The sequence below is a fragment of the Larimichthys crocea genome, chromosome XIII (assembly GCF_000972845.2).
Source record: "Larimichthys crocea isolate SSNF chromosome XIII, L_crocea_2.0, whole genome shotgun sequence".
Classification (NCBI taxonomy): domain Eukaryota; kingdom Metazoa; phylum Chordata; class Actinopteri; family Sciaenidae; genus Larimichthys; species Larimichthys crocea.
In genome coordinates this window covers 36,494,189-36,508,377 of record NC_040023.1, presented here as the reverse complement: position 1 = coordinate 36,508,377, position 14,189 = coordinate 36,494,189, and the positions used below count along the sequence as shown (strand labels likewise).

The window sequence follows — 14,189 nt, the reverse complement described above, 5'->3', positions numbered from 1 at the left end:
GACACGATAGAAACTCATTCCCATAACTTCTCACGTCAGGAAGGCTGAATTATATTATTTAGATTTAGACTATTTAGTATTTATTAGACTTTAATTCAGCAAAGTGAAGCGTTCAAATAGTTCCCCTAAACTAACTAAATACAGCTTATTACAGATGATGTCAGTTAAACTTGTTCGTGGTGTGAGAAGGCTCGTTGAAACCAGCAGACACACCAGTGAAACGTTGTTGGGTGCTTCTACCTCGTTTCTTTGAAGAATCCAAACGAAGCGTTCAAATTCAAAATCAAATCTTTATTCAATTTCATAGAAAACATGAGTTTACAGTTTGATCATCAGAAAAGTGCTGAACAGAACAACAACAACAACAACGACGACGACGACATGAGTCAACGACGATCGAGAGAAACGCTGATTACGATTTTGTTTTTTTAAACTGACTCTGCACCGACAGGAAAGGAAGAGCTCCCATTGCCCAGCAATGTTTCCCGTCACACTGAATTTAAACATTTCACACAAACTGTATTTAAAAAAAAAGAAAGCTAGGGACTAAAACTATCACCCACTACCTGCAAAACACTGCGAAATGTTGGTTGTGCCTTGTGGGTTTGTATTTAACGCGACACTCTTGTCACCAAACCGACCGGCACCACGCCCTGGATTGTGTTTCTTAATGGAGCAGACCACACTGTGGAGGCAAAAACAAAAAAAGACTGCAAAGTGCTTCAGATACTTCAAGACAACCAAACGCCCTCAGACATTTTTTAAGACTCCACAACATTTAGCCCTTTTTGTCACTCCAAAAAGTTCAAATTCAAAAATATACACCCCCATAAACAAAGTCAGATCTGTTGTGTTTTGTAGTGATTGTTGGAATGAACGTTTCTTTGTGTGTAGTAGTTTAAGCAAAGCCCCCTTGGTCCTCCCTCATGTTCCTCTGAGCTCCACGCGCTCGTCTCCTCACATGATGGGGTAGCTGGCCAGGTTGGCGATGCCGCAGAGGTTGTCACGGTTGCGTGCCATCAGGATGTAGCCTTGTTTGCCCCAGCTCTCGCTCCAGCTGTCAGGAGGGAAAAGACAAAGGATGACGACAGAGAGTGGTTGAGCGAACGCCGGGAGTCAAACAAAGCATTCCAGCTCATCAGTTTGTCATCGACACGGCCGCGCCAACAGACGACCTGGTCGTTTCATTTCGGTGGCCTTTATGAGCCACCTGGTGCCGTTCAGACGGGCGACGTGACCCACCTGTTCTTGACGATCCAGTACTTCTTGCCCTTGACGCTCACTCCAAATCCAACTGCCAGCACGGCGTGATTGATGTCGTCTTTGTTGCAGTTGCTGTCGTAGTAAACACCTGGGCACATGACGGAGAGGAAGAGTGAGGAGGAGGAAGTGCAGCACTGAACTAACATGCAGGTACAATGGTGCGTTCAGGGCAGTTTGATGTGTTCAGCTTCAGTTTTAATTCCCAGCATGAATTCTGTTTTAAACAAGTGGCAACCTCTGAAGAGAAGCCAACATCCAACCAGGGTTGCTCCAAAACGAGTCAATCTCCATATTGCCACATAATCAAGACAGTGGCCGCTTTGATTGATAGGTGGGTGAAGTTACAGGTGGCTTGTCTTCATTCATCGCACCATAGCTCCACCAAAACTCAACATCTTTGCCTATTTTTTTGGCAGGATAGACGAGATGGCCACCACACTTTGAGCTTCACAATAGCTCTTCAGAAACCAGAAAACGTCACGGACACTACGTCTTCCCATAACGCCAGGCAAAGAAATTCTCTATAGTTTGTATTGGTAGTGGCAGAGTCCGCCGCTCATCCCGCTCAGTACTCAAATTACCCACCTAAGCATGAGGGACTCACAGGAGACAAGCATGTAATCCAACATAATATTATCTGCTTGATAAAAGCCTCGCCGCTTGCTCTCTTCACACTGTGTCAGAGCTGGATTAAGTTACTGCTAATGCAACCAACCTACGGGCCTGAATTTGAAAGTATCTGTCACCGCGGTCTGTCATCAAAAATGCATCTACGAAACAAGAAGGGCAGTCAGTTTGGTCATTTTGTCAGCGGATCAGCGTGAAATTCATCAGGGAGTAATGGAACAAGACGGGCGACCGCAGTGATCTGTTAGACGGGGAGCTGCAGGCGACCAGAGTCTGCAGATAAATCCTAAATATCTGGGCCTCCATGAACACACCACCAACAAGGAGGATTTAGCATGTGCACAACAAGTATTCAATCTGTGAACGTTAGTGTCACGTCTGAGCCGTTCACTGACCTTTGCTGTAGAACTGGAAGCTGCTCAGTGTGGCGTCGATGCCCACGGATACCGGACCCACTTTGTACAGCGCAATGGCCAGAGCGTGCTCATCGCCCACCGGGACCTCCTCGAAGCGTTTGCACTGGGCTGCCATGCCTGAGGAATTGTAGCGGCACGGCTGATCCTGCACACAAAACAAAGAGGCGGGAAGAAAAATTAAAATACTATACAGATTTCTGTGTGCTCTCCTCTGTCATGATGCAAATACCTTCTAAACAACAAAAGAAAATGTATTTTAATGTAAAGATGCGACAATAAATCAACATTCCAGGTTCTCAAATGTGAGAACTTTCTGCTTTTTGGGGGGTCTGGGCACAAGCTGGAATTTATGACGTTATATGGCCCAAATGAATAACGTGACTTTAGTGCCTCATTCACAAATTTCACGTGACACATTTGATCAGCACATTCCCAGCATACAAACAAAGGGTGAGGCTGCAGTCTGTAGACTATAGACTACAGATGACTGAAGAGGAAACCGCGTCCGCTCGGTATGACAGCGGGCGAGTTTCAATCTCATCATTTCTCCTAAATCACATATCTGCTGATGCTTTGAGGTCGTCAGCATGGAATAATGGTTATGATTTTGTTTTTTTTTCTTTGTGTGTTGAAACATGTGACTGGACCAAGTGTGACATCCTGACAGCCCAGAGAGGAACCTTTCTGGTTTCAGTCTGTGTCTGCAAGACTGCGGTGAACAGTCGCTGTGCACAAGACTGCCGAGTATTTAGTATCATTATGAACACCATATATATAATATGAAATCTGCCTGTTTGCTTAACAAGCTTTCCAGACTTCATCTCTTGTGGACAGGGTCTTGTTTTTGTGCTGTGACTCGAGGAGCTGAAGGTGTAAACACATATTTAAAGTGCGAGTCACTGCGGTTTGTGGCCACAAAACAGGATGTAACACAGCAAAGGGCACAAGTGTTGGCACATGACACTTCCTGTGGATGCTCCACTTCACAGGACAGAACCGAATACAAGAACTCATCCTGGGGTAATGATATTTCCTAGATTTCTTCTCACCTGTCCGATGTACGGGTAGGCCTCCTCGGAGTCGATGCCTCCGTTTTCCTGCACGTACTTGAAGGCGTTGGTCATGTATCCTCCTCCGCAGCCGTCGTTCTCGGTGACGCAGTCCACCAGGTTCTGGGGACTGAGGTCCAGCAGCTGACCTGTCTTCTTGGCTAACTGGCCCTCGAGAGCCCCGGCCGAGCTGAAGGCCCAACAGGAACCACAAGAACCCTGTCAGGAGGGAGATAAAGATTTAAGCTTAATGCATGTGGATGAAGGCTTGGTGATGCTGCTTTTTATTTGCAGTAAACTGAATATATTTGGGTTGTTTGTAAGTCAAGCAGAGCAAATGATTGATGCATGAATCAAGAAAATAACCGGCAGATTAGTCACAGATGGAAACATCTTGTCACCGGCCTCGAGGAAATCAAACCGATGAACGAGACATAAAACATAAGAAGCAGTTTTAGTTTTTGTATCTTCTCCTGTTCGTCCACCGGGTGGCAGACTTCGACAACCTTGATTCAAAAGAGATTTTCTGTTTGTCATCAAACGATGTCATGATTTGAAATCAGCAGTTTGGAGCGGTGCAGTCTGGGAGGATGATGAACATGGAATATGTCAGTGACACTGATACTGTTTTAATTTAACTCAGCAAAACGTCATCAGGACAATAAACTATAAAATATAACTTCTATATGAATGTTCAATGTTTTAAACGTTTGGACACAAACTAACAAAACTTAAACTAACAGATTTGTCCCTATAATCTTTGTCTCTTGTCAAATGCAGGATCATTTTCTAAATATAAAATAAAACAAATCGCTCTTTACATTCTTTTGTTTTGAGGAGTTCTCAGTGTTAACAGTGTTCCTCCAACAGTTTCTGTTTCAGCATGACAACACGCGCCATGCAGCATTAATATATGGCAATAAGATTATTATCATGGTTAATAAATCCTTTAATATGCACTTATTAACAGTTAAGGATGAGTTTGAGGGGATGTGAAGTGGGAACAATTCTTATTGAAGTTAATAAAACCTTAATTGTGCACACGTGGCAAAGGGAACAGAGTCAGTCCAACACCACATGGGAGCTCACTAATGAAGAAATTCCTGCAGCTGGGTTTGAAAAACCAGAATTACATGTTCAGAATCAGGTGTCACGGCTGTAATGTGCAGTTAACAACAGGGAAACCATCACACTGGATGTCGGAGCAGCTTCTCGAGTTTCATAGAAGCTGCCGTGGAAATGTTCTCTGAGTCGTGAAGCGGTGAAACTCCATCAGTGTCTGAGTTTAAACCCTTGCATGGCCTTGAACGCCTCCTCTGCTCCTCCTGGAGGAAAACAGTCTGACGTTCCTCCAATTAAAAAAAGGTTGTAAATGTATAATCACATCAGTTCACTGGGGGGGATGTTCTACAATGTGGCTTCCAGCTCCGGTATAAAAAGAATTTGGCCTCCAACAAACAAAACATCAAAACACTATTCAGGAAGTGGACGAGAGGAAGCAGCAGAGCTGTTAGGATGCAAAGCATGCAGCCAGTCTGCTGCATAATTCATGAAGAGCAGGAAGCTGGAGGAGAAGCTCCATAAATCCTGTTTACGCCTGCAGATTGATTTCATCCACCAGAGGGCGACTACGCCCTCCACATGCACCCACAAGCCACAGATTGTTTTTATTGTAGCTGGCTTCAGTTTGTTCGACTGCTTCTAAAACCATGTCAACTGTTGTCAGATTTGGACCCGGATCATAATAAATTCACATTCTATAGTCAGTAAATCTAAAGATGAAACACCTTGAATGAAGCCTGAATGTCTCACACACTCAGAATCACTAATTATCTTTTAATAATGGAAGATCTTCCTTGCCACCGTCGACAAGTGCTCGCTCATGGTGGGAACTGTTGGGTGAGGACAGGCTGCTCTAACTGGGTCTAAACTGGAGGATTTATTCAGTTATTTTACTGAATGTTCTAGTTTGTTTGTTGTCACATAATCACACATGTTGTTCTTGAGATCTTTGTATCTCCCGGACGTGTTCCAGTTATATTTGTAAGGATTTCATAACATCTAAAGAAGATTAAGGGTGAAAATATGAAGTAAGACATCAACATATTATCTTTAAATCTTTGTGCATGGTTATTTTGATCTGCTAATAACTGTATTTCTATCATGTTCATCATGTTTTATGAATTTCCTTTGAGTCTCTTGCTCTCTCTATGTTCCCAGCTGATGTCATTATTTTTGCTTTTTCCCTGTGACGGCCACATTGCCCCACAGAAATCACTGAAGCTTTATGTTTGAGAAAAAGTTTTTTTAGACAGTTTTTCCCCTCAAACAAACTCCTTCGCACGTCTAAACCCATCTTCTACTTCAGTTACTCTAAAACTATTGACAGGAATACGACAAAAACACCAAACAAACTTTCACTTCCTGCTCCATAGATTTCATTTGAACTTCTCGTGTAAGATTTTGCTTTGTACTGCTTTTAATTTGGAGGCGAGGGAGTTCAGCAGATGTGACTTCACCAAACCAACAAGTTTCATTTCTTTTGTAAAACGAAAACATGCTGCGTAACAAGCTTTGTCTAACAGACACTCTTTCTTTCATCGAGTGATTTATGTATTATGGTATTTTATGATATTTTATCATGTGAAAAAGTCACATAAGGTTGAGATTTATCCTTTATCAGAAGTCATTTCATTGATTTCACAGCTCTCATGAAGTGGGCGTACAAGTTGAATCATTATTGTGTTTTTCTAAACGTGTGCAACATGACCTCTGACCTGGTTCTTCACTGGAGTCACCATGCCCTTCTTGCGGTAGTCAAGAAATTTGGGAAGCTTGTTCACTTTGCCGTCCAGATCCATGGTGAAGGCGGGCTCACGGGTCAACGGGACCTGCAGGCCGGTCATCTTCAGGGACACTTCCTCCGATGTCTGCATGAACAGAGACACAGTTTAACACCATGGTTTGGGGGTCGGGGATGTTTCTGACTCTCTTATTCAGATACTAAAAAAACAATGTAACAGCAGATTGAGTTTCAAGAACATTACGGGAAACAAATTGCAGAAGTTGAGGGTCAACACCTCTCTGTTCCTGGAATAATCTGAGGAGACAGAAATGTTTTCAGACGGGAACATGTCAAGAGCGACAGAGAGGATTTATTCTTAGACTTAAGACAAGAACAAGTGGAAGAAGACATGTGAGAGGGAGGATTTGATTCAGCGGGGTGACAGGGGATGAAAAGTATTTCATGAATAGACGGTTTAACACAGTTTACTCCAAAGTGAAATGTCATTTTTCTGAACTGTACAAATTTCAAAAAGTGACACCAGAAGGGGCCAAAAAGGGGAAAGAAAGAAACTACAAGGTTTACCAAACAGGGCCATGAAAGAAGAAGCAGACAAGGACAAAGAGGAGGAAGAGGAATTAAAATAAGTCAATGCTGTCACAGTGAAACTGCCAGTCATAGTCTGTTTGTTTTTCTTTTCATTTAAATCGTGATATTTATTATTAACAGAATCCCCCAGTGCATTACGGCTCAGTCTGCGAGCAGGACGATCGTTGAGTAATACAGACCATCTGTTCATTTCTTTTTATTTCACTCAACTTGCTTCCAGTCAAAAATGTAAATGGAAACACATCCTTCATTTTCAGGCCACCTGTTTCTACATAAACATAAAAATTGGCCATTTATCCAGAATTCAGATGTGTGTGCATGTTCCTGTCACTAATAAATGAGCCCCAAGTACTGGCATGCTTGTATTTTATGAATTTTTGCGCTCCGGTATTTGATGTACGGCTTGTTACAGCCGGCATCCTGATGCAAAAACAGCCATCATTCATGACCCGCATTGACATACATGTCACTGACTGCAGCTGATTTAAAGACACCAACCCCCCCTCCATTTAGTTTTACCTCAATTGGCTGCAGCAAAAAATAAATGACGAGATGACGGGAGTTAAACCTCAGAACTGTTGTAGAAAACATGAATCTCTGACACTAAGGAGCTGATGTTTTACGACACACTCCATGGTATTGTTGTGTTTTGTTATAATGTAAGACATTACATCGGGAAAAAAGAAACAGGATTTTGACAAATGAATGCACTTAACAGGAGATCAATTATTGTCCCGCTACAGTTACTAATGACGGTTGTGTCTCAGTGCTCCGGACGCACGGCGAGTCCGTTCACACTTAAACGCTTAAAGTGGCTCGTTGTTGATTGATTTCAAGAGCTGCAACATTTAGTCGATTGACGGGAGATTAATTGGCAACTGCTTTCTCAATCAAATAAACGTTTCAGTCATTCGTGGACAAAAATGTCCCAACTTCTCAAAAGTGAGGATTAGATGTAGCTCGGTGTAGAGAGTCGTCGTGTGACCCAACCGTCATCTTGGCATCGTTGGTGGAGAACCCAAAGAATGATTGAGAAATAACTCATTCATTTATGTGCACAGTATGCACCCACCGTCGAAAAATAGGGCTCCTATGGAAGCCACAGCATAAGTCGAACAGTGCTCATTCATGATAGTGAATTGAATCTCTTTGCAGGTCAGAAAGAAAACAAGACATTTGAAGATAAAAGTCAGAATTTTGTGATACTTGAACCAAGAAAATAACTAAAAAATGAAAAGAACAAGTAATTCACAGCTTGAATTCTGAGAAAATCTGTGCCTGAGGCATGCGAATGGCAATCCAGCCATGACAGTTGGTAACGTTTTACTCCATTAAACCCAGACAAGTGTCTGGTGTTTCAGCTGAGCTGAGCCAATGGTATCATGGAGAAAACAAATGATAAATGAATGGCCTCGAAACTACTGGAAACACGCTGCAACTTAAATGTGGTTGGTTACGGTGTGTTTTGCTGTTAATTGATCACAATGTGCCATATGGAATCGGACAACATTACATTTATGTCTTTCAATATGGTCGCTATGCCAAATTAGTTGAATATAGTGCCATGATTTGGTGATAAACATGTCTTGTCCCTTTCCTCTTTTCTTTTTTGGCTTTTCCCAATTCGTGTGCAAAGGTCTCGCTGGAGCAGAAATGTCGAAAACCATGGCGACCATTGGAAACATCACAGAATGTTTGTGTGTTGTAGATGAGCTGAAGTATCCAAGAAAAGGCAAACGTATGATGAAATGCTGCCCTTTCTTTCAGAGTCTTACAAACAGGGTCTGACGTCTACCACTATGACACCCTACATAAGATAAAACCACCCTGTGTCTGTTGTATTGGGCTGTTGTTGGGCTGATATCATGGAATCTGGCGTTACGTAGGTCAAGATGTGGTGGCATGACCGCCTCAGACTCACCATGTCGCCCAGGTGGTTCATCGCCATCTCGTAGGAGTGCATGCCCAGTGCAGCCTCTTGGTTGTGGGCCTCGATCATCAGCATGTTCTTCTGCCAGATGGCCCTGCGGATCCCTTCTTCATCCTGAGTCAAACAAGAAAACATCACAGCCATCACATGGGGCTTCATAAGGAGGTCATAACGAATGCAGATCACCGATATTTCAGCCTTAACTTTTGCTTCCCTTCCTTCCTGCTCTAACACCTGACAGCTAAAAGAAATGAATCTGGGCAAATAGGGCAAATTTACGTTTTAATTAGCAAGGAAAGGGAGCGTGTCTGTGTTACAGCCCCATTTCATTAATTAGGCCAATTAAACCAGTGCACGTTCACATAGCGATGTTACAGCCAATGCAGCAAAGTCCAATGCAGTTGCAAGTTGTGTTAAAATAATGCTCCATCCTTTGTTTTTTAGACTGTTTGCATCTCTCTATGTGTCTGTTATGAGCTAGGAAAGAGTGTCTCTCGTTCATATGCAAATTGTTGATGTTGGTCATAATATGGGAATAAGATACAGCTAAGTGCACCTAAAAACATCCATGCTATGTTTAGTATTCGTGGTCCTAACACACATTAGCATAATTATAATCATTACTTGTATCCATTCCAGTAATAGAAAATGCAAATGATGCGAGGAGACTTTGATTCTATTACACTGATGTCAGTTCAAGGAGGGTTGAATTAGAGGAACTGTTGGAGGAATACTGATTAAAATCAGAGAGAGAGCGAAGAGATGCTCTCGTTTCTGCTGACGGCTGCACGGGAACGTAAATAACACACCACCGAGGATTATATGAACACGTACACGTTCAAATAAATACATGCATGCAGACGCAGATAAAAAGAACATCAAACATAGTAACGTACTGTACTCGGAGACACAAACACAATGCACAGCTGTGGAGTGGTGACCTTTAGCCGGAGGTGAAGAGTGGAGGGAGAACAGATGCTCAGTTTGTGGTTTAACACCAACTAAACTACATTTTCCTTCTTACCTCACAGACAGAAACCGGAACAAAAAAAGAAGATACTGGGAATTATAGTGAGAAGGAAACTGAAAAATACGTGGAAAGGTCAAAGGAGTTTCCACTGTTGGAAATTTTTGACACCTGCCGACTGCTGTATGCAATACAGTTCAGTAAAAACTAAGGCTGAGCTTAATTAAGAACCAAGTACAGATGTGACTTCAGTGGGAAACCCCTGCTTAATATTCCTTCACACCACTTCTTGAATCAGTGTAAATAAACAGACAAAGTCGTTTTGGTAAAAGTGTGTCTGAAGCCTTCTGGGAATGAACTTTTCTGAATCACTGGCTAAGGATGACAGAGATGAAGTCAGTGTAAATTCTCATTGTGCATGTCCTGCTTTACTTTTGATTCTCTGTTCTCTAACTCCATCTGTCTTATTCCTCTGGGCCAAAACAAGGAAGTAGAGCAACCAGTGTTTACAGTAAAGAGCCAATGAGATATAACGAAAGAAAAACATGATATGATTCGTGTGTTAAAGATTCACAGTTAATGATGTTAGATAACGCTCGGTCAGCACTGAGACTGGTTTTGTCAGAACCAAGTCCAGAAAGAAGTCTTTGAGAGATGTTCAGCTATAAATGGTTTGAGAGGTAAATGATATCTATCAGTTGACGTGTATATGTTGACATCACGTGGATAATGCTCAAAGGTGAAGCCACCTTCTTCTCTATTACTGCATTTATTTCTACTCCTCATTCATTCATGTGTAATAGAACAGAACAATACGAGAACTAGGTTACAAAAGTAGAACCAGGTTAAGTAACTTTTTGTTTATTAATCATCCTTTCTGTAACAGATTTACAGGCTTTTTGTCCCACACTGAGTAACAGAAAGATTTAAACATGGTATTATCATATCCGACCATGCTGCTGTTAGCTATTACAGCACCTTTTTACTCCACCCTGTCTCCTACAAATTATATTTACCACTTGGGTGGTATGGAGGATGATATACTAAATGTTTTCCTTCATTAACATTTGACTGAAACCATAATATTTCCCTAACCTTAACCAAAAAGTGCTTTAATTGTCCTAAATCACACAAAGTCCTGCCTCTGGTCATCTCCAATCAGCTTCCCTACACTGCAATAAAATTACCATGGAAAACAAGTTAGTAGTAGGCCTATAATATGAGTATGTTGAATAAAATATATAGATTTTAATTCACCTTTTTGTTTGGCGCTTTGGTGAAAAGTAAATACCAATAATGACAAAATCAGTCTCTATGCTGACGATAAACTACTATCGACTTAAATACGGTAAATTAAAGTATATTTACCAAATCACCAATCTGAACATTTTATTATGTCAGCACTCTTTTGAAAGTCTAGTTTATAATGAAATGGATAAAAATAGTTTTTATTATTAAGTAATGACTTATGTGTGTGAATTACATCCTCCGTAATGATCTAAACACTAAAGACAGCAAACTCTCTCCCATCTGGACTGACTGGTTTTACACTTAACAATAAACCACCCACCTCTAATTTCATTTTTGAAATCAAATTAAATGATGGGCTATTTTAATAACAGACAGAACAATAACGCCACCTAGCACTTTGTTACTGTACTAGTTTTTTCAGGTACCTGTTAGTTTTTATTTATTTTTACCCTCTAACCCGACTTTTTATTTGAATATCTGTACATATACTTTTAACTTTTCAGGATAGACTTGCATTGACTTTATTTATTAAATTAATCAATAAGATGTAACGAGACAAAATGAGCTCTCTGTCAGGGAGTACTTTTTACTTTTATCCTTAGAGTACCTCCAGGAGCCTGTACCAATTCTATTTGAGCAAAGAAGTTAAATCAGTACTTCTGCTTTTACCAAAGTTTTTTTTATTTTATTGCTACTTGAGTAGAGAATCTTTTTCCACCTCTGCTTCAAACTCCCACAGTAAACATCTGCTCTGTTTAATGTTCTCTAAACAGTTCTGCATCCTGAATAAATATCCACCGACAGACTGGAGACAGCTGAGAGAGAGACAAAGAGAGGAGACGCTGAACTGACTGGTCGTTCAACTGAGTCAGCTGGAGACGGACAGTGAGTCAAACCCAAAGACGTCCACATGCTGAACAGTTTACTGAAGCACAAAGAAAGACAGAAAGAGAAGACGGGATAGAAAAAGCCTGAAGACGGGAGGAAGAGAGCAAGACCAATGCACATCTATGCATGCATACATACAGACACGTTTAAGGGGTGAAGTACTGACTGATGAAAGACTTTGAAAAGTCTGCAAAATATTAGCTGTGGTGCACTTTCTACTCTTGAACAACGAGACTCTAACGAACAGCTGACATCCATTCCCATTAATGCCGCTCTGATCTTTCTCTCTGTCACTCAGCTGCTCCTCGTATCTTTCTTTGACTTTTCATTGAACTCCAAAAAAAAAGAAAAAAAGAAAGAGCTTAGTGCGGTTCTTAAGGAATTTGCAGCGCTGCAGTTCTGAGTCATTTGCATGTGAAGTCACGTTTGTATGTCAGGATTAATAAACTTTCCCTGTAGATTTCTTTAAAATTTGGTTCATATAAAATCCTTCTTGAGTTCAGATGTGAACTGTTAATAAACCATAAAGCATGCAGCTTATAAATCGGTGCATGTTTTTGTTTCGTCTCTGATCTAAAACTAGTAGAGGACTTGCACAGTACACTAGCAGACTCTTACCAGGCCGTTGTATTCCCTCCTGTGTGTGATCTTCCACTCCTCCCACTGGGCGTCCAGAGAAGCTTCATCGAAGTGTCCCAGAGCTGAAGCTGCCAGCAGCAACACGCAGACAAACTGCAACATCCTGAAAGAACAAAACACCTCGTGTTTCCTCTGCACCCAATCAAGACTCAAACACACAAAAGACCTGTGAGGTGAGTGCTGGCTGGAACCTGCCACAAGGATATGAAACCAAACTTTTGGTTTCTGTAGACTGGTTCTACTGGTTCTGTAGACTGGCACCCTCTAAGGAGTACCTTAATTTCCAAGGTACTCCTTAGAGGGTGCCATCATGTTGATACTGTTCAACAGTCGGCTGCATAAACTGTTGTTCTGATAGCAGTTTAAGTATGAACTAATATTTGTTTTGAGCTTTCTTTGGCCAAGAATGTGCTGTGCACACGTGATAAGTTAAGACGAGTCAAATTCCAGCGAACTACCGAGGTCGTGCCAGAAGATCTCCCCTCCTCTTTCGGTCTGTGCAGACTTTCTCTGCACCGCTGCTTCTCTCTGTTTTCCAACCATCTGTCATTCATCAACTTCCCCCCGTGCCCTCTCTTGTTTCACTACATCCTGCTTCTAATCTGCATCTGCGTCCGTTGTCTGTCGACCTGTTAGGTTCAACTAAACTAAAAAAGCAAGAACACAAACTGTGTGACAGGCTGTGAGAGCTGAGTCTGCCTCCTACACACATTGATTATTACATAATGTGTCTTCACCCCTCGGGTGAGTTAAAGATTTAAATAACACGGTTTCATGATCTATGCAAATAGTCTCCAGTTAAAAAAACTATGTGGTGTGTTGGTGTTTCAGTCACGAGAACTCTCCTCGTGATACTTTCTGTACGTTTCATAATTTTGCATATTTGCATGAGCTCTCAGTTAAAGCTGCAGCTCTGACCTTCAAAAAACTTTCTTTTTTTTAATTAAAAAAGGTGCAACTAGGTCAAAATCATTCTCTAACTCTATTAGTACAAATGAGTTTCTTAGCTGGCAGAGAATAATACATATGAATCTATGGGAGGAGTCCGAATCACAGCCTTCACTGGGAAATCAGTGCCAGTTAAACAATCCTGTGTTGTTTCAGCTCAGTTACACACAAGTTGGTTTACCTTACCACCCCGTTCATAAAACTGAAAGTAAAACCCTGCACCGGGAAATGAAAACAATAATCTTTACCTGAAGTCCAAAAGTCAAAGAGTCTGCTGAGGTGTCCTGGGGTCTAACTCCGTCTTCTGCTGCTGTCAAAGTAGGTCAGTGTGTGACTTTTTATCCGTTTGCTTTTGAGGAAGTACGACGGGAGCTCCAGCTCTGGGGAGGAGTTTATTTTTTTTTTTCCTCTTTTCTTTTTCCAGGCAGGGGAATAACATCTGGTTATTCTCAAATAGCAAAGATGCCAAAATCAGATGATGTCAGGTGTCGGATTACACCGGCACCTCCGAAAACTCAGACAGTGAACTCAGCACTGTGCTGCATTCAGGGCCACTGCTTGAAAAATGAAGAAGCCTCTTGGATTTTTAATAAAAGCGGCATCTTAGACTTGGAAGATGAACATGCGCTTAGTTCTTGGCTATAATGTAGAAGAATGAATGTAATAAAAAGCTTTTAACTGGAAAGTATTCTATAGTCTGCTTCCATACTTCTGTATTTAATGTAGGTAGACAGAGTTGTCACATCACATCCAAAGACAGGGCTCCTGTCTGTGTCTGTGCTCAGGCATCAGCAACTAAAGCATTTCAATTTAGGGA

General features: G+C 41.5%; 1 protein-coding gene and 1 long non-coding RNA gene across 2 annotated transcripts; one reads left to right on the top strand and one right to left on the bottom strand.

The window, feature by feature from the left end:
• Positions 1-282: 282 nt before the first annotated feature.
• ctsk (cathepsin K) lies at positions 283-13,772 on the bottom strand. The gene is made up of 8 exons (XM_019259752.2): positions 13,621-13,772; positions 12,404-12,527; positions 8,671-8,793; positions 6,133-6,285; positions 3,356-3,574; positions 2,286-2,451; positions 1,243-1,351; positions 283-1,057 (listed from the first exon to the last, which is right to left on the bottom strand). Exons 2-8 carry the CDS (start codon positions 12,524-12,526, stop codon positions 958-960), a joined length of 993 nt encoding a protein of 330 aa, XP_019115297.1. The 5' UTR covers position 12,527; positions 13,621-13,772; the 3' UTR covers positions 283-957.
• Positions 3,581-4,719, top strand: LOC109138723 (uncharacterized). The gene is made up of 2 exons (XR_002041998.2): positions 3,581-4,502; positions 4,535-4,719. It is a non-coding gene; the product is annotated as an uncharacterized LOC109138723 (long non-coding RNA).
• Positions 13,773-14,189: the final 417 nt, after the last annotated feature.

Coding starts and splice junctions, on each gene's coding strand:
- ctsk (XM_019259752.2), bottom strand. CDS start 12,526: ATGTTGCAGTTTGTCTGCGTGTTGCTGCTGGCAGCTTCAGCTCTGGGA. Junction 8,794..12,403: donor GGAGGGAATACAACGGCCTG/GTAAGAGTCTGC, acceptor TGTTTGACTCAG/GATGAAGAAGGGATCCGCAG. Junction 1,058..1,242: donor TACTGGATCGTCAAGAACAG/GTGGGTCACGTC, acceptor CCCTCCTGACAG/CTGGAGCGAGAGCTGGGGCA.